This window comes from Tachypleus tridentatus, chromosome 6 (assembly GCF_004210375.1).
Source record: "Tachypleus tridentatus isolate NWPU-2018 chromosome 6, ASM421037v1, whole genome shotgun sequence".
NCBI lineage: Eukaryota > Metazoa > Arthropoda > Merostomata > Xiphosura > Limulidae > Tachypleus > Tachypleus tridentatus.
Genome location: NC_134830.1, coordinates 104,546,292 through 104,570,906, shown reverse-complemented (window position 1 = coordinate 104,570,906; position 24,615 = coordinate 104,546,292). Strand labels below are relative to the sequence as shown.

The 24,615-nt window shown below is 31.0% G+C and overlaps 1 protein-coding gene across 14 annotated transcripts in view; it reads left to right on the top strand.

Annotated features, from left to right (window-relative positions):
• LOC143253229 (uncharacterized) overlaps nt 1-14,822 on the top strand; it is a 146,306-nt gene extending 131,484 nt beyond the window's left edge. For 13 of the 14 annotated variants that reach the window (XM_076506722.1, XM_076506716.1, XM_076506717.1 and 10 more), the window contains 6 exons: nt 2,007-2,198; nt 2,869-3,006; nt 4,945-5,105; nt 6,758-6,883; nt 12,032-12,211; nt 12,887-14,822. In XM_076506722.1, the coding sequence (XP_076362837.1) occupies nt 2,007-2,198; nt 2,869-3,006; nt 4,945-5,105; nt 6,758-6,883; nt 12,032-12,211; nt 12,887-13,001 (912 nt within the window). In that variant the 3' untranslated portion in view covers nt 13,002-14,822. Of the gene's footprint in view, nt 1-2,006; nt 2,199-2,868; nt 3,007-4,944; nt 5,106-6,757; nt 6,884-10,151; nt 10,961-12,031; nt 12,212-12,886 lie in introns of those variants that run through there. The other variant, XR_013029455.1, reaches the window with a different exon arrangement.
• Nucleotides 14,823-24,615: the final 9,793 nt, after the last annotated feature.

Sequence of the window (24,615 nt, the reverse complement as noted above, 5' to 3'; positions counted from 1 at the left end):
AATAGCAAAAACGCAATTTTCGGTTGTAGGACTACAAATGCTAATGGAATACATTTACTGTTATTCAGGATTCAGGTACCTTTCAACTAAACGATACAACACCAATACATACCAATGACATATATCACTCCAGTAATATGGTTGAGCTCTGAATGTGTTTACCAACATTAATAAAAAATAAACCTACAAATAAAAGAAAACAAATATTAGCATCTTACCTTACACTTAAACATAATAATAAACATACACGAATAAACAGAAAATAGGCTTCAAAGAGCAACTGCAAACATTAAAAAAAAATGATTCAAACATGAACAACCGTTTATGAACATAATAAATAATTATATCACAATCAATCACAGTTTTTTTTGTTTAATTTATTTTTGTTTTGGCTTGTTATTAAGTTATAACAAACTAATATATTTAATCAGATGTTTGGATTTGCGGTTTTTAATGCAGTCCTTTGTGACTTTGCTTATCTTCATTAAAGTATATTCATTTTCACTAAAATATATTTTTCGGCTTGTTTTTTTAAGTTATGACACACACACACACACACAGACACCACATTTCACTGAGGACACTCATTGCAATAACATAAAAACAGGAGAACATGACTACACAATAGAACAACTTATCAAATCATCACAATTAAAGAACAAGTTCAATAACCATTTTACCGTTTGCTTTTCTTTATTTTCGTATTATTATTGTATAAGAAAAAAATCAAAACATGTTACTCAAGAAAGGTCCTCCAGGATTATTAGAACATCTCACATCTTTATACAACTTATCTCTATAAAACAGGAGCTTGAAAACGGGCTGATGTTCTTATATTCCAGCAGGAAGAAAATCGACGAATAAACCTGCAAATTATTGGCACATAAGTTTAACAAGAAATCTAGGAAAATTACTTGAAAAAATAACATAGTAGACTTATAAATTACCTTGAAACTGAATAAATACTCTGGAAATACAAAATAGATCCCGAAAAGTAAGAGAAGCAACAGAAGAAATGATACATGGTTTTAATAAAAAACAGTGTACAAACGCATGCTAACTAGATGTTTAAAAATTATTCAATAAAAATATGGTACAACGGACTTAAATACAAACTGTCTAAATTGAGACTTTCCATAGAAATTATTCGTTGTGTTTCTACTTTCCTGAACAATAGGACCATCAGAGTGAATGTTACTCTGAGTGCTATAATCTGAAAGCGGGTTTCTGTCAAGCAGAAGCACTTGTCTCTACACTGTTTATCATCTATCTCAGCGACATACCTCTCACATGGCCAGATGGTTAAGGCACTCGGCTCGGAATCTGAAGGTCGCGTTTTCTAATTCCCGTTATACCAAACATGCTCGCCTTTTCAACCGTGGGGGCGCTATAATTTTGGTCAATCCCACTATTCGTTGATAAGAGTTGCCCAATAGCGGCGGTGGATGGTGATGACTAACTGTCTTCCATCTAGTCTTACACTGCTAAATTAGGGACGTCTAGCGCAGATATCCCTTTTGTAGCTTTGCGCGAAATTCAAAACAAGCCAAACCATACCTCTCAAAGACCCAAACCACATAGTTTGCAGATGATGTTGCAATCTGAAAGAGTACCCCAAACCAAACAACGGGAACGTACAATACACAACCATTTCTAAATTAAATATGATTATACTGCAATAAGTGGAGAATTAAAATGAATGTACACAAAACACAAGTTATATTATTTACAAAATTATACAAGACAATGGGACTGAAATTCGTCGTTTTGATTTGCCGTTTCAACATTAGCGTTTTGTTTGATTTCAAGCTACAATAAGTTTTTTTTTCCTGTTTTAAGAAAACATTATTAAGTTAATTGGAATGGTTTTGAAAAAAAATAAAAAAGTTTTACTATTCTTAGAAAGTAGCTTTCGCACATAGTAAATATATAATATAATTGATTTAACTAATGTATCCAATTTACGACCCAAGAATTTGATAGCAAGTTTTTTGTTTTTTTTTCAGATGACAGCTACCAACTTGGCTGCATGTTTGGCGCCATCTTTATTCCATCTTACAACAACGGTTAACAATAAACGTGTTAGTTCACGAAGAAGTAAAACAGTAGGGGTTCCCGACCAACGAGAACTGAATGAGATCCGAGCAGCGCACGAATGTTTAACTTTCATGATAATGAACTACAAACATCTTTTCTCGGTACAAGGCTTTCTAGACTTTGTTACTTATGGTTAAGGTATCTTTGCACAATTATTGCACGGATGTTTGATATTTACATATAAATTGAATTATGAAAAACTAAATATTACATAGATTAAGTGTAAATTTCCAAAAGAATGTTGTCCCCCAGCATCTTTCAGAATTCGAAACTATAAAACAATTCAAGCTACTGCAAAAAATTACTTGTTATTAGTTGATTTGCCTAGCTGTCTCATATTTGATGTTTTTCAAATACGCGCATACTAAATTATTTTAAATGGGCGTCACTGTATAGCGTCAGTGTAAAATGTCCGGTGGATCTTCTTTCTAAGCAGATATTGAAGACTTGGTTTCGAATTCTTAATCCTTGTTTTGTATGACATGCGGTGGTGAATTTCAAGCTACACAACAAATGAGTGGAAGTTCTATGTTACAGCATGTTATACGCTTCAGTATGCTAACAGATATGATTAAAATGCTGCAATTTTACATGTCATATATTTGTTTACATTGTTTCTACACGTAGAATCTAAACAATGGCACTGTCAAATTTAAATGTTCGGTAATTGGCTTAAAATTGAAGTGACAGAGTCGAATTGTTACCGACTTTGTTTAAAAGCATTCTATAGAACATTTTATAAATAAATTGTTTCTTGCTTCTTTTTTGCAGGTTTCAGAAAACATTCTTAAGCGGTTAGTTTTACCTCAATGGAGTCCATCAACGCTAGAGAAGCTACACTGTTTTACTGATAATGGATATCATAACTGGAAATCTATTGTAGATGACTGTATTCAAGAGTTTCAGCGAGTTAGTACTGATACATTGTCGTTTGTAAACAACGTTACTTTGGTACCTTAATGAATCTTTTCTAAACGACTCCGGTTCACGTTCGGTCGATACTGTTATTGTGTTTTGTTTTAAACTTCTAGTTCGTTTAACAAAACTAAGGATAGACAGCATCATAAATACCTTTGCAAACTTTTGTTACAGTTTTTTTATATCTTTAAAACGAATCATTTTATATGTTTGGGTTTCGACAATTGCCTAAGGCAGATATACTGTTAAAATATTTACAAATTTGTGAAAAGTTTCTATCATGATAACGACGAAAACCTTTTGAAAGTTCAACCCAATATAAATCTTAATTAAAATGGAGATAACGTTATATCTATTTACCCTTTGGAGACACAATATTGAATATACATATATATAAATAAAATGCTTGTCCTTGTTTGTCTTGCAAATTTCTTGACAAAACGCTACAAGTCTCATCGTTAGAAAGACCTTTGTTCGAGAAGTAGGGATTGCACATTGGCTTTTCCATTCGGAATTATTTTGCTCCTTTTTTTTTGCTTAGTCAGACGACTGTATATTATTGTAACTTTTCACGCAAACAACACTTAACCCCTTGTGTAATTTTCAAAATAAAAAAATAAAAACAGAGCATTACACTAAATACATTTTTTATGAGCTGTCTCGAGTTATTTAAGTCTAAAATACGCCCACGTAGTTCGTTCAAATCAGTATGTGTTTCACTTTATGAACACGCATCAAGACATTTCTACGTATTCCGCTACGTTTGTCTTTATTAAAATTTTACATTTATTTTGCAATAATTTAGCTTCACTGCATTCCATAGACTGTTGTAAATATCTTTTAGCAATTTGTTTCTTTAATATCGGTTCTATATTTCGTTTTTATGAGTTTCTTTGTTTTTCTCGTAAAACTGTCATACGCTGAAGCTCATAACTATTTCATACTCTGTATACTATTATAAATACAATTACTTGATTTTATTTCTTTACATGTAGTTTTATTGAATAAAGTTACGTCTACGTGATTTTGTTTATTTGAACGCATTATTTTTTTTTTTCAATTAGATCAGTATTTGTTGACCTAACATATCATATCTGCAGAAAATCCTAGCTTAAATAGTTTGCGTGAAAATGATAAAATAAGGAAAATTCAAACGAAAAGCATGAAAACTGTAGTAAACATTTTACGTTTTTTCATGTAATTACTTTGTTTAGTGTTAGTTCGGTTGGAAATAATTCGATCAATAAATGTGAACATTTTTCTTAAAATAAAAAGTGAGATAAAGATCCGAAATTTCATATCTTTAACTAATTATTGACATGTTAATAATCTGGTATCATTTTATGATAAACAGGAATATAACACATGTTAAAATCTTGTGTTATATATACGTGTGTATGTTTCTTTAATTCTGTTATTAATCGTTTTATGTTTTTTTATAGAATTAAATACCCGTATTTGTTTATTGTGTTTCTGTTTTCTAGTACAATATAATCGTTAACTTAGCATTTCAGACCACCATTAATGTACGCGCGTTATTGATAACAATCTACGCACCTCTAACAAAAAGTAAAATTACGTTCTAGTATTATATATTAGATAAATTAGGAAATAATGGTTATTGAAAAACCTTTAATTATTATAAATGAACAAATCGCTCAGTAGTTGAAAATATGTTAATAATTAATTAACTATATATTTTGGGTTTTCACTCCAGAAATGCCAGAAACTTACAAAATACTTTGTTAATTAAAATCGAAAACAATTAAAACCTCACTTTTTATTACATGAATTGCTAAATTTGTGTTAAAATAAAAAGAAATGTTCAACACTTCAACTGTTTTGATTTTCAGTTACTAAGAATAATACGAGTTTTATCAGTGACATCATGAAATTTCTGTGTTTAAATTATTTATTACTCCGTGTTAGAATTCAAAGGACAAAGCAAAGTGGATAGCAGTACAGAACACTGAAAACGTAGAAATATCTTTTAAGAAAGTTGATGATCCTCACCCTTTAAGATTATGGAGGATCATTGTTGACGTTGAAGCGCCACCTGTCGAGGTACTCAACAGAATTTTACGAGAAAGGTAATTCAAAAATAATGATAAAACAGTTGTGTAAATAAGCACTTCAGTACTTCGTCAGTGTCAAAGTTTTTGTTACTTTGCTTTTTATAATAAAATTTTCATCAGCTCTGCTATTTCAAAAGTTAAGGAGAGAGTCAAAATAAAATATTTTAATTTGTTTTACTTAAAACTATAACTAAAGAATAAAGTGAAAAGGTGAATATTAATTCATATTTCGACTTTTTGCATGCTAGTTGAATGTTTTTATTACAACTGAATATACAATAAGTACAAACCGACTAAGATAATTGGATATGATTTTGAAACACTAATTGATTTGAGAGAATAAAAAGAGATTGGTATCTCATAACATCATTCACAAATATTTTTTAAGATAACAGAATGCCTCACGTTGGAAGATGTTAGAAAGTGTGTACCTTAATTGTTTGTGATTATATTTTTATTCACTATAAAATGTATAGGTTGCATGCTTTAACACTTCATTTCAGTGTTGCAGTGGGCCTGGCATGGCCGAGCGCGTAAGGCGTGCGACTCGTAATCCGAGGGTCGCGGGTTCGCGCCCGCGTCGCGCTAAACATGCTCGCCCTCCCAGCCGTGGGGGTGTATAATGTGACGGTCAATCCCACTATTCGTTGGTAAAAGAGTATCCCAAGAGTTGGCGGTGGGTGGTGATGACTAGCTGCCTTCCCTCTAGTCTTACACTGCTAAATTAGGGACGGCTAGCACAGATAGCCCTCGAGTAGCTTTGTGCGAAATTCCAAAAAAACAAACAAACAGTGTTGCAGTGATATTAAAACAAATAATTATAACTCAAAGCATTAAACTCATATTTTAAATGATAAATTAATATAAATAGGACTATAAATATCAGTTTGTTTTACATATAAAATAATTAATAGGAATAAAACAGTACTTAGCTTTAGAATGCCGTGTGAATTAGCTATTTAAATCTTATGTATAAGACCTTAATTTGTTTTTAAAAGTACTGATTCTAGTAAAGCATTAAACATGTAATTTTAATATTTCCATCAAAACAAACATTAATACTCTTTTATTATTGTTGTAATGGATGGTATTGCGATTTTCGTCAAAGTGCAAGCAAATATTCGAAAGCCTTAATAAAAAGGTTTTAACATTCTTTGACTTTTTTAAACGTATTTGGATGTTATAAACAAGGATATGCCCACTCAGTGATATAAGTGAAAAAAAATTATTGTTTTGTAAGTTTAATTTTATACAAATGTGTTTAAAAAAGGAATTACAATACTTAAAAAAACAAGTTTTTTTGGAATGTCGTTCTTTATGATAGAAGTATGGTAATGACATTCCCAAACTTAGATCATGAAAACTGTAATTTGGTCATTCAAATATATCGAACTGATTTCATTAGTGCCTTCTACGTATTTATTAAAATGTTATCAGTTCAGGAGTTTTATTTTTTTGGTCATGGGATGTTCCATTCCTAAATGATCTGCCATTAAGAAAATAATTAAGTTTTAAAATTGTACGATATTTGTACTGGTATAGAAGCTTTCAAGACTCTGCTTTAATATTATTGTGGCTGCTGTGTTCAAAATTTTAAAAATGAAAAATTATTTTTTATCAGAGACATTAATACCTATATAAGCTGTAATATGTATTTCTTATTTCAGAAATGTATGGGACAACAGGTTGCTGAAGTCTCGAGTTGTCTGTAGATTAGATAAGCAGAGCGAAGTGTTTCATTACGTGCGTTCTTCCCTCTGGCCTCTTCCTAAAAGAGACTATTGTGTTTTCAGGTAAATGTTAAGATGACCTTTGCAATTTCTTTATTAAAAGTGCTTAATGTTTCCATAATTATTTAACAGCTAAGAAAATTACCTGCTGTTCTTTGATGATTTATGAATAATTATTTGAAGTCCGTATGTATCGTCAATCTTCTATAAAAAACTGGTAGACACGTTTATATCTCATTATAATTATTAGGTATTTCCATAATTAGTGACTACGCCTACATGTATATATATATTCTCTATAAACACTCAAATATTTTTGTACGATAAACTTTCATTACATAATTACCCATATTTCAGGTTATTAGAAGCCAAAATAATCAAATTTATGTGTAAAATCTTCATGTTAAATACAAACTTTGAGCTCAGTCTTCTACAACGCTAATAGGTGTTGAATATGCAAAGAAATATATTTGCTGAACTTAATTATAGTAATAGATATAATTGGTAACATTTAAAGGATTATAGAATATTATTTATATATTCCAACATACTTAAGATTAATTGTACTTACGTCTCTTAAATAATTTCACTTTGTGTAAACAAGTTACGTAGATACTTTTAAATTATTTAAATCATGTGATCAAAAGAAGAGCTAATGACATAGATCAGAAATAAAGTAATTAGAAAATAAAATAGTTTTGTTAAGAATATATGGAATAAAAAAAACACGAAATACTTATTGTTATATATCATTCTAGCCTTAAGGAGGAAAGTGAAGCGATTTGATTAACGTTTAAATCAGTACGTATTTTGTAAATCTACAAACTTTCTTTCCCGGGTAGCATCTCATTGCTACACGCACTGTCCAAGATATAGAAGTGTTTAGAAACAACATTTACGTCGCAGCCTTTTAAAAAAGAAGGGGTGAAGAATGGATGACTGATTATTATATAGTATTTTGCGCATGCTAAAATACATAAATTCAATTGTTCCATCAGGCCATCAGGTATAGGTATGGTCACTTATATCTAGGAAGTTTTCTGGTAGTTTCATGAATCTCAGGTAACCAATAAATTCACGGTAAAAACTAGTTTTGAATTCATTTTTACTGGCTTTTGACGCACCTGTTTATATTGTCAGTTTTTACACTGAGACTTTGTACACCAGTTTACCTTTAAATTGAGAAATTGAATTAAGTGGCAATTTAAAGAGTCGAGTTTTTTTTGGTTTTTTTTCAATGGATCTACTTACGAACAACCTGATGGGGGTATTCATGGGTTCAAGTGTTGCATCATGTTGAACTAATTTATTTTTAAATTATTATGAAGAAAAATGGTTAAAACGTGTCTGGTAGAAGTTGAACCTTTATATTATAGGAGATATACTGATGACTTCTTTTTAGTTTTCAAAAATAAATCTGTTACTTTAGAATTTCAAAATTATTTGATTAATCAACCTAAAGATATTAGATTTACAGTTGCAGAACAAACAGTTAAGAGTTTTCACTAAGATTGTTAATTTAAGTAGAAGTTTTAACATAAGTGCTGACATAAGCCAACTTTTACAAGTTAATATGTTAATTTTGACAGTTTTTAACTTTTGAATTTAAAACAAAACAATTTATAATTTAATTCATCGAGCCTATGACGTAGTTATTTTTCCTCTTTTCATGAAGATATACAAAACATAATGGTTGTTTTACTGAAAAATAGTATTCCTATACAATTAATTGATACTGTTATTAAAAAAAAATTTGAAAGGTTTGTACATTCCTAAAACTAGTAAACAAGCTGAAGATAAAAGAAATACTTTATCATATTTCACTATTTACTGGTAACCGTTCAGTATAATTAAATAATAAAAGATTAAATCTATTTTGAATAATAACATTTACCCTCACATTAAGTTTAGAATTATGTTTAAGCTATTGTTTCATTTAAATAATTATTTTGAATATAAAAACAGGATCCTAATTACGCATCACTCTCACGTCATATATAAAGTTACATGTCCGAAATGTAACTTTGGCTACGTGGGCTTTACCATACACTGTTTGAGCTCGCGTATTAAAAAGCTTACGCAAAATACAGTAAGTAATTAGTCGTTCATTTTTCACCACTGTTTACAGGACTGCGACGTAAATATCGTTTCTAAACATTTCAACATGTGCTGCGCACGAAAGAAAGTTTGTGGATTCACAAGATACGTCTTGAATTAAACGTTTATTAATCTAATGGAAAACAAAAATATATAATCAATAATCACGATAGTGGTTCATAATAGGAATCGCAAGGAATAGCACAAAACCTTCATAGAACGTTCGGGCAAAAAGCATTTTCAACTGTAAAGAACCAGTTAAAAAATACCTCTGAAACCTTTATTATTGACTGTTAAGGGTTTCTTTTGTAAACTTTACAAGGAAAGTAAAATCCATTTAAAGTGGCATTTTTGTAATTATTGTTGTTGTTGTCTTGTCAGCCTACAATAAAATCGGTTAGGTATAATGTACCCAAACATTTTGTAGAACAGTAAATAAGGTACCGCAAAGATTATAGGGGTATTGAAAAGTCGATTTATTTTTTTTTGTAATTTAAATAAGCTAAAAACATCATAATTCTCGTGTAAACAATATTGTTATTACCCCTTGAAATGAGATTTTTTTAAAAATAAATATATATAAATTTTAAGAAACTTAACAACAGGGTCAGACAGAAATTACCAGCCAATAATAGATAAACATTAGAGGACCGTAACAAACAGGCACTCAATGCTTTGTACACTACATAATCAGTGTCTTCAGGGAGCCAGCACCTATATTACGTATGAAGTGGAGGAGTAAAAAAAAAATCAATACACATAATATTAAATTTTATTACACAGATTTCTAGCGTAATTACTTTAAAAGACACGAAGGTTCATTTAAAACAATATTTCGTTTAAAAAAGGCTGCTTTTCTACTGTTAAAATTTTATACGCCTATATTGGAAGTTGTATTTGAGTTAGCCATATATCTCCCCCTTGCTATGCATTATATAGAGAAAATTTAGTTACACAGAAACTATAAATGTTCATTACATTATGTAACAAAATATTTACTTTTTCTTGTTCCTGGGCAGAAAGTGTAATTTTCCAATTGCTTATGCGTAAAATAAACATAAAACACCTATTTTTCTTTTCAAACTTTGCTTTTGTGACCTAGGTAATGAAATTTTCAAATTTACTCATTTTCCAGAACATTTCAGGTAGATTCAGAGCTGAGTAGCTGAAAGAGAATTTTCTCGAAGTTAAAAGAATTTCCAAGAACTTACAATAATTTTCTATAATGTTGTAGAACTTCACTTCTCAAGACTGGCTTTAACCCGAACGAGTGGCGCCTCTTCACTGATAGCTCGACCAAAAGCCTCAAAGCTGTGCTGCTTCATAACGGGAATAAGTATACCTCTCTTCCCCTGGCTCATTTGGTGCTCCCCATAAAGAGGAATACAACAGCGTCAAGCCCTTGCTAGAGAGTCTTGAAGCATGATTAGTATTGCTGGGAGGTTATCGGATACTGCAGAATGTTGGCATTTCTGCTGGGTCTCCAAAGAGGCCTTACCAAGTTTACCTGTTATCTTTGCCTATGGGACAGCAGGGACACCGCAGCACACTACAACAGGAAGAACTAGCCACAACGGACCGAGTTCTCTGTGGAGAGGCACAATGTCAAATGTGAGCCACTAGTGGATCTCCAGAAGGTGTTGTTCTTACCATTGCACATAAAATTGGGTCTTATGAAACAATATGTCACAGCTCTTAATAAGGAGTTTGCAGCCTTCAAGTACCTTCGAGACTTCTTTCCTAAGCTGTCTGAGGCAAAAATAAAAGCTGGTGTATTCGTTGGACCACAAATAAAGAAGATCCTGGAGTGCATAGAATTTCCCAAGAAGCTCAGTAAGAAGGGAAAAAAATCTCGAGGCAGCTTTGTCACAGTGGTTCGGGGCTTCTTTGGCAATCACAAGAACGAAAATTACGTGGAACTAGTTGAGGTTCTGGTGAAGAAACACGGCAAAGTGGGCTGTAGGATGTCCATGAAAGTCAATATCCTTGACGCTCATCATGATAAATTCAAGGAGAACATGGGAGCATACTCAGAGGAGCAAGGCAAGCGCTTTTACCAAGATATAATGGATTTTGAACGCCGCTACCAAGGAGTGTATAACGGAAACATGATAGGAGACGGTATTTGTGGGCAGATACGTGAAAGTGATTTACATTACAGTTGCAAATGTCGAAAAACTACTCACTTCTAAACATTTTTGTATAACTTTAGTATAAATACATATAAATCTTGATTTATATGTTGTTTTATTCAAACTTTATGTAAGTGAAAATATGCAAATTTGCCCGTTTTTACCTAGAAAATAGGTTAATTTCTAAATTTCATTATCCAGGTCACAAAAGCAAAGTTTTAAGGGAATAGTGGCCATTTTCTGTACTTTTACAACATAAGAATTTAAGAAATAACATATACTATCCAGGAACAAAATTTATGTTACATAATGTTATGTTCTTAAACAAATATCCGCGAATCTCCAGATTTAACTTACGTTTTTACATTTCAAGCTAATGGGATCAAAGAGTCAACAGCTACAGTAAATAATCAAGTCTTGTTTCATAGTACCTAAAATGAGATGAAGCTGTAATAGATGTCTATTTATTTAAAAGTAGTGTTACTGAAGGAAAAAACGTTTTGAATATATATATTACTTATACTTTTCTATATTTTGGCAACAAAAACAATTATTGCAATGTTTATACAATTTACTTTGCAATCAAACTAATGCTAACCCACTGTATTTAATTCACATTGTAATATATATCTCCAAACCTTCTGTTGTGACCTATGGAATACTATATATTTAAGAATTATGATAAGCTGTAATAGGTATTTTTATTAAAACAAACAAACAAACGATTTTAATGTTTTATTGTAGTAATTGCGTAACTGGTCAACAGATGGCAATGCTAATATGTTATTACCAATTAAATTCACGACAATAGAATAAAGTAGATTTTCCTAATGAATATAAATGCACCAAATATGCTTAAATATATAATATTTAAAGCTAAAAGCAGGAAATATTAGCTCAAACAGTTTTGGAAAAAAATTGAAATAAAGTTTCTTTCATACGAATTTCGAATTCCTGTAAAAGTTGTGATTCTTTAAACAAGGTCCTGGAAAACTGACCTTCGTAGAGGGTCGTGTTTACTTGTGGAGCAATCAGTCGATCACTTTGATGCTGCTCCCGTGTTAGACGGAGTTCGAGTTACTGTCTTGACTTCCAATTACCACATCGAACCATGTGGAGCGGGCAAGTCTCGTGTTTCCCATTATTCTCGAATTGATTCCAGGTATGTTTAATTTACTATTTTATTACGGTTCCATACTGATTAGAATAAATATGGACCACAATTTGGTAAATGTTATTGTTGGCCAAGAATAATTGTCTTGAAATATAAAGCCATGAATAAGCTTTGATTTGTACGTATGTATTTCATTCCAGATTTTCAGACCTGTAACTGATATTTTGCAGTTATGTGTTTTATCCACAAATATTTATAAAAAAATGCAATTCTTTACTATTAAAGGAAAGTTTTGGAAGTTCTGGTTATTATTGAGAAATATTGGGTAATATTAATTAAAGATAAAACTGATTTCCCTCGTAGGTTTTTTTTGTTTCTTTTTCTTTTCAATACATGCACTAATTAATTGTTCAAAGGTTTATTGCCATTTTTTAAAAATGTATCAATGTATTGTTTTAACAACCAAACCGTTATTCTTATCTGTGTGTGACAAATATTAAAATGTTAAGTTTCGCCAAGGCCTCCGATTTTTTTTTCTGGCATTGATCATTCTTATAAATATCGCTAAGTCGAGGAGTTGGTTATAGCATCCAAACTATCGTAGTTAAGGCCAGTGTTTTTCGCTAGGTCGTAAACCTAGTAGAAAATAATTATTAAAGTGTTTTGTGTATCATTAATACTGTTTACACTCCACATGCTTTAATTTGTTTATACATCTACCAGGGGGAGGTCTCTCGAGTGGTATAACAAAACCTTTGGTCACATTTGCGCGGTGGATCTCGTGCATCTTCGAGATTCTTTCAAGCATGGCAGCGAAGGACCGGAAACTAAAGTATAAGGCATTTATCTGAAATGGCGTCGTTTAAAAGCCTTGGATGCATTCATTGAATAGATTCCTGCCCCTTACGTGCTTAGGTTCATCACAAAATTGTACATCAGTGACTTGTACTTCCTCGTATTTCAAGACCGTTAGTACCACGCAGTACATAATAGCTAGTCATCACTTCAGCTCAACGCGTGAGAGGGTTCCAAAGACACTTCTTCTCAGTGAAAGTCTGGTTGTACTTTTTAGAATATACTCGTATTTCAGAAGTCGTTAACGAGAGGAAACAGAAGATACGTGAGAAAAGAGTTGCCTAAACTGTTCTAAACTGACATCACTGCGCAAGATGTCAGTAAGAAAGACAATGCAGTGTTATTCAAAGAAACCTAGCAAACGAAGTGTTTACAGTACCTCACCATGTTTACTAAAGATGAAAACAAGGGAAAACTGCCTTCCTTAGAGACAAAATCAATTGATTAGTCAAACCGCTATCATGTTAGTGTATTGACCAATTTATGTGAAGTATTTTTATATTACATTAGACCTCACTTTTTTTCATCCATTAAATTCAAGAATGTTTTTTTCTTTATATGTCAGAAAAGAATGCAAACTTTGAACTTCTTTCTCATTTGTCAAACTAGACCATGGAATATCTTTAATATTTTGTTCTACATAGTAGCCTGTATTTCTGTAAAGTTTTACAGTTCTTATAATATTTCTAACGTTTACTTCCAGTGCAGTTAGTTATTACGCAACAAATAACACTAACATTTCATATGTTCAAGAGTCGTACGTCATTTTGATAGCCTTTATTCGAATTGTTCGTTACATAACTAGCTGGAACGTGAGCGCAGTGAATTAGTTTTAAAATGTTGAATATTGACTTATATTATTTATATATTTTCTAATGTATCTTCTTAACAATTAGAATGATCTATACCTATAAAATACATACTAATATTGTTACTACTATGTCACATTTTAAGAACTTCCTAATGAGATCTTAGCAGTTTATAAATATCTGAACTTGTTTTGTAGTTTTGAAAAAGTTAACATTTTAAATATTAGAAACATTTTAAAACTTCCATTTTTGGATGTTTTATTTATTTTTCTAAAGTTTGTACACATTTAAGAAAAACGTGTTTACTAACAGATTTAATTTCTTAAGCAATGAAGACAAGCGCAGTTAAAATATGTTGTAAATTACTTATTTCTTTCAAAATTAGCAGTAAAAATGAATGTTGATTTCTAAAAGAACCAAAAAAATCTTTCAAATACTGCCTTACAACTATAGTCTTACTTTGCGTTTGGTTTAATATTCTAATTATTAAAAATACCTTAATTTACAAAAAGAACTATTTTTACCTATGAAAAACCTGCAGTTTACACATGTATTGAACACTGTTTTGACAGTACTCATTAAATGTTTATTTTGTTGCCTTTATTGTTTATAAACATCGTTATTTGGAACACACCATACACAAACTTGAAAACTCTTTATCGGTTAAAATGGGTTTTGACCAGATAAAAACTCAAGATAAAAAATAAAAATGCATTTTAGAAAAGTTAGGTATTTAGTATTATTATTCATTGAATTACCATATGGGTGTTCACAGTATTTTTTCTATCTATGAAATGAAATATTATTCCCATAAAGAACTGTGTTAACCGATAAGCGAATCATAAGAGAAATACGGCAACCATTTGAGAGTGTGTATTACCTATTAAATGAGGAAAGTTACTTATATTCAGTGTCAATTTAACTATAGGCTGTGTTTTCATGTAAGTTCTTCTAAACAACTGTTTATTTTCATATAAACATTATTTTCCTGTGAACTTTGCGTTGATGGTTTATTATTACACTTTTTAAACAACGTAAGCTCAATTCTTGAACGAGTTTAAACGATTTATCTTTTAACACAATTCAACTTTTTTAAACACATTTTGAAATGTGTTCCATATCGAGTCTAGTCTAGTAAATGCTGACCTAAATTTGAATTGTGTGTGTATTTTTTCGTTAACTTTAAGTCAATCCTTAAAACTTTTTTAACAAATAGAAGAATCACCAATTTCTTTAATTTTGGATCCGTTTCTTAATGTCGTGGAAAGAATGAGAACCAAAGTTTAGAACAAAGGAATGACCTTGTCTCAAACGTAAAAGACATAATTTACGTTTTCTTGGCTTTTATTATCTAAAAATATAACAATGTTTAGTTTATGTTTTGTTACTTTTAATTTGTTCTGTTCTGTTCAAAACTTAAGTTACTCTTATTATATACGCATGCATTCTATTTGCTACTAATCCAGTCTGCCCGTATAATCTCAAATCCTAATACCTTTCGTATTGCAGTTTTAAGGGTTATGAAACCAACACATATGAAGATAATAAACGTATCTCCTAATAGTTTTACAGTTTATGAACAAATATATTAAAGTTAATAGTATTGATATAAGAGAATCATTTCTTTTTAGTTATTTTGTCATTGCAAACTTGAGGAAATATTAAACAACATCAATGTCTCAGCGAAACTTTTCATTAGATTGTTTAGTTGACAAATTTCTTCGTCATTGTGTTCTTTTAATATCACCATTTATTAAAACCCACCAACTTAAAGTAAAAAAAAAAAAAAAATTAAATGATTTAGCCAATTTAGGTATTAATTTGTTTAAGTCTGTGAGTAAAATCCAAGATTGGTTATGTTAATTCTCGCAAAGTTATGCATTTGTATTTTAAAAATTTCCAAAATCTTCAATTTAAATGTTTTACTAGACCTGACATTGCATTTAAATGATCAACAAAAATGAATTGCATGTGAAACGTTATGTAGCTACTGCAAGTGATAATTTCATATTTGAGAATATGACTTATTTTTGTAGTGTTAGTAACAACAGGTTGCTTAGGCGTTTCTAAATTCTTTTTAAAATAATTTTTATGCAAACAGATAAAACTACTGTGAATTTTTTTTAAAGATATTAAAGACGAAAGAAAATTGTGAAAAGAAACTAGTATTTTAAGTGAAGACACAAACAGGGAAGCTATATAAAATTATCCATTAAATAGTTCACCTATCTTTCTATGGAAATGTTACGAAGAGAAAGAGGATGGGATTTTTATGAATAAAGTGACACAATGGGTTTGATGTGATTTCCATATTTCGTATAACGCACTATATGATGTACAAAACAGTTACCAAGTACAGTCCACTTCGGTCAATTTTTCAATCTCGTTTTTTTTTTGTATGTGTGTTAATGATAGAAAGATCGTGCCCCGCATGGCCAGGTGGTTAGAGCGTTTGACTCGTAATCTGCAGGTTCGAGCCCCTGTCACATCAAACATGCTCACCATTTCAACCGTGTGGACATTATAATGTTATGGTCAATCCTACTATTTGTTGGTAAAAGTGTAGCCCAAGAGTTAGTAGTGGGTGGTGATGACTATCTGCCTTTTCTCTAGTCTTACACTTCTAAATTAGGGATAGCTACCATAGATAGTTCTCGTGTAGTTTTGCGCGAAACTTCAAAACAAGCAACAAGAATCATGTAAGACGCAGACTGAACTGAAGTAGATTCAGGTAGAGACCGTAATAGTTAGTCAGAATTTAAATTATGTTTTCGATGTATATATATATACATATATATATATCACTTAAAAACTAAAATATTATGTGTAATATTATGCCTAAATTGTCACAGGAAAATTAGGCTTAAAAATACGTATAAATACGAATTTGGTATTACACACCTCATGTTTGGTATTGCCAGAGCAGAAATTTATAACCGATAAAATAATAAACAAACAAACAAAAGTTACGTAGGTTAATTTAGTAGGTTAGAGTAAATTAAGCTATGAGACCTTGGGTATGATCAAATAATTTAATCGAGAGGGTTTGATCTTCTGAGTCTAAAACCGTAACTAGACTACAGATCGACCAAAAAAAAAAAGAAAGAAAGGCATTATTGAGCTAAGCGTTTGTATATGAAAAACAAACAAACAACAAAAAATGCGAACAACTCAGACTGTTTGGATTGAAATTCTATACCTCAATTTTAAGCTGGGATCATGTTTTCTACATGTAAAATTTAACGTAGTTTAATATATCAGAAGATCAAGATGATTTCAGAGAACGTACAACCTCCAATTAAAATTATCCCATTATTTTCTTTGAGATGGTACAGGTTTTTTCATATATTCATGCCTTTTTAGTTTCTGATATGGAAGGTAGGTGTGTTAAGACATTTAACCTAATTTGATTGGTGTGATTTTTGCGCAAAGATACACGAGAGCTACCTGCACTAGCCGTCCCTAATTTAGCAGTGTAAGACTAGAGAGAAAACAGCAAGTCATCACCACCTACCGCCAACTCTTGGGCTACTCCTTTACCAACGAATAGTAGGATTGATTGTAACAATATTATACCTTCACCGCTACAAGGACGAAGACGTTTGGTGTGACGGGGATTCGAACTCACGATCCTTGGATTACGACTCGAGTGCCTTAACCACCTGGTCATGCCAGAACACGTTTAACGTTTCCTCTAGACTTAATACTTTAATATTTTTACCTAGCATTTGAGTTACACTGTTGGATAGCGGTATGTTTATGGACTTACAACGCTAAAATCTAGGATTCGATTCTTCGCGATGGGTGTAACAGATAGCTCAATGTAATTTTGCTTTTCAACAAACAAACCTAATGTTAGTAGATCCCTTACAGGTGTATGGTGCTTGAAATATTAGACAACTAAAAATTAAGCGACTAAATAATTTATTCATACGCAACAATTCTTCAGTAGGAAGTTCTTAAAAAAACATTTCTTAACAATCAATGGAGTTTTAAAGCATAAATATATTTCTGAACATTACATGTTAATTTTGAGCTCGACGATATTAAACTCGAAATGTGTTTTATTTTATGCATTTCTCAACACGCATACATATATACATTAATAAAAATTATATTCTCGCACTAAGCATGATTTTCATACACAGAGCGCCGTAGGATATTACGATATTACACCTCACGATTAAATGTTTTTCGTATCTTTGATAATGAAATATATTTCTTTGAAAACATATATGACTCAGTAAAATATATTTAGTTCTGAATGAGAATTACCGAAAAGAGGATTTATAAAGATACAAATTTTATTAATCAAAATTCAAGGGTGTGGCACAAGCAGTGTGGACTTCACTTAAACAGTTATGCATGTTTATCAATGATTTGATGCAAAAAATATGAGCAATGCATCAAACTAGTTTCAATATAAATGCAAATACAGAGCATTCAGAATTTCACTACTTATTAGAAGTTTAGAAATAGGTAAATCGAAAAATTAATAAATAAAATGTGTCCCCTTAGCTTAAATCGAATACCACCATAAGATACCCGTAAACACACAGGTATAACAACTAAAGAACTTAATTTAATTTAATACAAGTTGTTCTGGTTGGAGACGAGTTGTTTTGTAGAAGGAATGTTTTAAACACATTTTATCTATTGTTATTAAATTGCCAAAGATGGTACTAGGCAGTGTGAAGAAGAAACGAATAAATATTTATATCTAAATACCTAAGAAGTTTCCTAATCAATAAAAAAATTTGGAATGATTGTTGTTCTTTCAATAGAAAAAAAACAAACAAAGTGGGAAATAATAATGGACACGTCCAGTTTATACGTATGTATGGGTCACAAACAACAAGTAATTGTATCTAAGTCGTACATTTTATCGTAGTACAATATATTGTAACAGATAATAAATCAAAAAGGAGAAACAGATAAATGATATAATGCACTGGTACTTTATATTTATTTTAAATAGAGCAGTGGAACGTATTTTTATACTATCATAAGTTTACCGTTGCATGGTGGCCGAACATGGCTAGATGGTTAGAGATGCTCCTTTCGTAATCTGCGTGTTGCGGGTTCAAATTCCCGTTCACACCAGACATATTTGTCCTTTCAGCTATGGGGGCATAATAATGTTGCGGCCAATTACACTATTCTTTGGTAAAAGACTTGGCGGTTGATGATAATGACTAGCTGCGTTTCTTCTAGCCTTATGAGGCTACTCTTATAGTGTAGCATGTCTGTTCTTAAAACAGTGAGACACTCGCCACTTTGTTGTTGCACTTTAATAGACTGGTGTGGAGCTCTTTGAATGTGTGCTTGTATGACAATCAGCCATGGTGTAAGTTATCAAAACGTGGTTGTAATGCTGTTCAACTTATTTGCAAACAACATAAAAGGAGAAATATCACAACACAGTATTTGCATTTCATGCCCGTTTCTATAATTATTCCCTGTATTGTGTAAGATCTGAATTGCCTTTGATCTTTGTCAGTTGTTTATGATAATAATTCTAACATTGATTGTTGATAATATTTTAATAATTTTTCTCTTTGTATATATATATATAAATGTATTAATCGTTTATTTTTTATCATCGGATCTATGTTTTGAAGTCGTTAAAATTCATTCGACTTTATCAGTTATGATCAAAGTTATTCAGTAATATCTTCGTTTGTTTTTTGTTTTTGAATTTCGCACAAAGCTACACAAGGCTATCTGCGCTAACCGGTTATAATTTACCAGTGTAAGACTAGAGGGAAGACAGCTAGTCATTACTACCCCCTGCTAACTCTTGGGCTACTCTTTTACCAACGAATAGTATGATTGATCGTCACATTTTAACGACCCCACGGTTGAAAGGGGGAGCATGTTTGGTGTCACGGGAAGTTGAACCCGCAACCCTTAGATCACGAGTCGAGCACCTTAATTACCTGGCCATGTCAGGCTAGTATCTTCGTTCTTATGCAAACCTGCTTAGACTTGCTATCGTTTCTTGATATATATTCCCCAAATTTTGGTGAAAGAATGGCCAAGAGCGCCAACATATATCTTTTTTTTTTATAATTATGAACAAATTGAAGCGCACCGAACATTTTGTTTACTATACTCGAGTTTCATCTTTATGAAAAATTTTGCAGGGACAATATAACTATGGTTCAACTTTTGAGCAAACAATCAAATTGTTAACAGAAATAAATAATTTTTCTCAAAACATTATTTATAAATTCTTCAGGAAAGCCGAAGAAAAGCAATACAAATAATATTTGGTTTGATCTTCCTATAGATAAAATGGAAAATATTCTTTCGTCAGCAATGTTGAAGCATTTTAAGAGTTCTGGTAAACTGGGACATTGTTGCACAAATGTTTCTATGATGATGTTGCTTTAAAAATTTTTATTGTTTCACAACAAACGAAGTCTTGCAATATTTACATTTTTTTTTTACGTAACAACAGATAGGCACAATTACACCAATATATAGAAAATACCAATAGAAGGTAACTTTATTTCAAAAGCTTCAAATTTATGTTTGTTCGCACTTTAAGTTTATTTTATAATAACATTATACACATTAATCATGCTTAAAGATGTACTGACTCTATTTTTACCCGAATTATTAAAGTGTTCTAGACACAAAGAGAAATATATTCATTAGAACTAGTCTTGAAAAAGAGCACTTTTAATAAAAACAAACGCATTACATAATTACTTATAGTCAAGAGGACAAGTTCAAGTATCTTAGATTATTAGTGGTCAGTGAAAAAATATTAACCTAAAAAAAAAAAATGGTTACATACCAATATTGTAACCTTCTATATTTATTTTCGCTATATCAAGCACTACTGATGAATAAGGAATTCATTGAAATTAATCTGATGCAGCGGGAGAAGCGAATCAAAACATTGATTAGCCTTCTACACTGCTATATGTTGTTACTATACAATTCATGGTTTTAGTGAGAGATAACAAAATAATAACTATATATAAATAAATAGCCAGTTAATTCACTGAGCAATGATCGTTATTTAATAGTGACTGCATGTCACATGCTATCCAAACACCCAAAGCATTTTAGATCATTAGTGGCGAGCAAAGGACTATACATCAAAATCAAACTGCTTACATTTCACCACTAACTATTCGTAATGGACAAGACAATACCACTTGTTACAATGACCAGCCTCTTTATTAAAAGGCCTGGCATGGCCAAGCGCGTAAGGCGTGCGACTCGTAATCCGAGGGTCGCGGGTTCGCGCCCGGGTCGCGCTAAAGATGCTCGCCCTCCCAGCCGTGGGGGTGTATAATGTGACGGTCAATCCCACTATTCGTTGGTAAAAGAGTAGCCCAAGAGTTGGCGGTGGGTGGTGATGATTAACTGCCTTCCCTCTAGTCTTACACTACTAAATTAGGGACGGCTAGCACAGATAGCCCTCGAGTTACTTTGTGCGAAATTCCAAAACAAACAAACAAACAAATTTTATTAAAACTCCATACGGTAAAACTAGTGTTTGGCGCAATAACAGTCTGCATCCGGTATATAATAGATTATGCTAAACGTATGATGGAATCTTGTTCAACTGCAGTTCGTTTTTCGATGAGTATGGTGTGCATATGTTGGCAGAGGATTACATTAACGAATTAAACGTTGCAAGTCATCCCCAAAATTCTAAATAGACTGATATTCAGTGACTGCTCTGACTGAAATGATAATAAAATCACTTTCATGCTCTTCAAATCAATTCGGATGCAATAGATTGTTGTACTATTCTTTTGGAGAATAAAAATGCTAATAAAGTTAAAACTCAGCAAACTTGGATAGACACTTACTCAGCTGGGTCGGTTATATCCTAGATGTTATTTTCCTTTCTAAGAAATACTATCATATTTTTATATCCCTCCCTCACCATAGATAGGTGACTCCAGTCCTGTATATGCAAGAAAGTTGAGTTTTTAACAAATGTGTGTGTAGGGGAGGTAGAGAATCTTAGTAAAATGCCAGATAGTGTATAATATAGATTTGAAAATGTTAGAAAATATTTTTAAAATTAACTGTCACTAAACTACATTTTAATTTCCCTTATCATATAAAGTTTATGAGAAAACAAATTATGTTATATTTATTGTGTGTTAACAAAGTCCTTTAAAACGTCACATGATAAAAGCCTGTGTTTTACTACATGTCCGAAAGCATCTTCGTTTCTCACTAACACTTTATGAAATGACAAAAGACTTATTACAAATAAGATTGGATGTTAACACAATATCTACTATTCCAAGTTTTGTATTAGAACATAAATGATATAGTTTAAAACATTTTCATAACAATTGTCACTAATGTTATTAATCTGTGAATTTAACAATCATTCAGTGCTGAAATAATCCTTCTTTATCGTACTTTTGCTGACATGTAAATATTTATTCTGAGAGTACTTTAATTTTCCTATTAACATGTTTTAAGATAATTTAAATAAAACATGAAACTATATAAGTAATGATAAAAAATCACATTAATGTTTTTAAGGATTGTGGTTATTATAATTTTTATTTGGATATTCTTAGTGCAACAGGTAAAGATAAAAATCCAGTAACTTTTACAAGATAAAGTTAAATAATTTACCTTCATCTCTTTTGTAATAGCTTTTACTTTATGTCATCTTATTTCATTTTGAGTACTCTACTAAAAAATAGTCGCAGTGAAAAACTAAAACAGATGAAAAACAGTTATTCTTAGTATAAGGTATTCCTTGTGTAACAAATTTGTATAAGCGGGCAAGTATTGAAGAGTATATGTTTTGTGATCACTGACAGGTCTTTGAAAAATAACATAACCTATTTTAACAACAACTGCATCATGTAATTAAGTTACTGAAAAATATGCTGAGTAAAAATGGATGTATTTGTAAAGCGTAGCGTTCAAAGCTAACATTTTGGCAAAAATCAATTTGTACAAACAAAGGGTTTTCCTGTATGAAAATAGATGGACTAGTTAATTTAAATAATGAGCAACCAAAAGAGATTTAAAGAAACAATTTGTTATATGTTTTCTTGTACCCAATAATTAATCATTGGTTAAATGTTTTGCATTAAGTTGATTTATTCAAAAAGTTTATATTATTTGACTTTTTTCTGAACAAATTTAATAGGCTATCTTTGTGAAACGGCATAAAAGCTATTGTTTGAATATAATAAGTTTCTAGAGATAAAAACATATCGTTCTTTATCCTTAGAGACGTTTATTCACTTTAATTATATCTCCCCGAGCAATAATTATTTAAGCTGTAACAAAAGTAAAATATATATATACATATAATGTTAAAAACCGCTAGATATACTTAGATGCCCATTTAAATGCGCCACTGTGTTGTTTATATTTTACAAAATCGATTTACATAAGATATTGCAAATTGTTACAGTATCTAATTTGTTGTTAAGATATTAAAAGATTACATATTTGGAATATACTTCATCTGGATATGAAACACTCTCAAGATGATGTGACATTCATTAAAATAAAAAGACATATTTCAGTTCCATAATAATCTTTCAAACTCTACCCAAAAAGATCATAGCAGAATGGATATTCATCCTTCAATTTTTTTTTTCTTGTTACACGCAAGTTCTTGCTAAGGTGTATATTACTGATGTGCATGTATGTCAGACCACGAGGAAATGTTGAAAGCTTCTCTGTAATAACAATACAGTACTAATCTTATGTAGAGATATTAAGATTAATTTCGATGCTTGTAGTTTTTCTTAATTCTTCGAAAAAATAGCAAAATACATTTATTATCTGAAAACAGTGTGTTATAAACGATTAATGTCTCTATGCTCTTACGTAATGTTTTGTTGCTTATATATGAGACGGTGCTTTTGCACTTATGATATTATATTTCATTAATGTGTATTTAGTCGATATACCTATGGCGTAAGTACCACTAAAATCGTCAAGCTAGAATCAAGACTAGTCAATTAAATGTGTCAGCAGCAGTGCACACAATTAAATGCAACAAATAGGTTTGAATTCTCACTACATAAATGTTTTTCTCCTAAGATAGTTTGCTGATCACACATCAGACATTTTTAATACATACCATCTAGTTTGTGACCATTATTTATATATTATATAAATCTACGTATAATTGTATCATTATTAATGATCATTTACGATTGTATCTAAAAGTTAAATGTTTAATCGCTAAATGGATTGATTGAAAAATAGTATTCTAAATTTAAAAACAAGTTTAAAATATATTTAACCAATATATTTATATTTGATGTACATTTTATACATAAGTGTGAATTATCTTTGGAAAATTTATTTCTTTTTAGACTAATGATACGCATGCTAGTATCTGAAGCCTCATTCTGAAATATATTTTGTTTTTCTGTAATTACGTTTAGGCAATGGTTATGACCGTATCATTAGGAATGGCTAGTTAAATCTTTCTTATACAGAGATAATAAGCTAAAAGCTAAGCATTTTTCGCCAATTACAAAGTAAATATTAAGAAATTAATACGTTTAAGATAAAATAGAGAAAATTTGTTTCTGAATAGGTCCTTAAACAAGAACAAATGCTTAATTTATTCGAGTAGAACATCAAATATAGAAAGTTCGATACATTGTATAATTCTGTTACTTTTCTTGCTTCATATATTATTCGGATATTTATGACATGCATTTCCATAACAGGACACTATGAAGAAATGTTAGAACTTTAGACAAGCAAACGTGAAGTAGCAAAGCGATTACACGTCACAGTGACAGATAATAGTTGTCA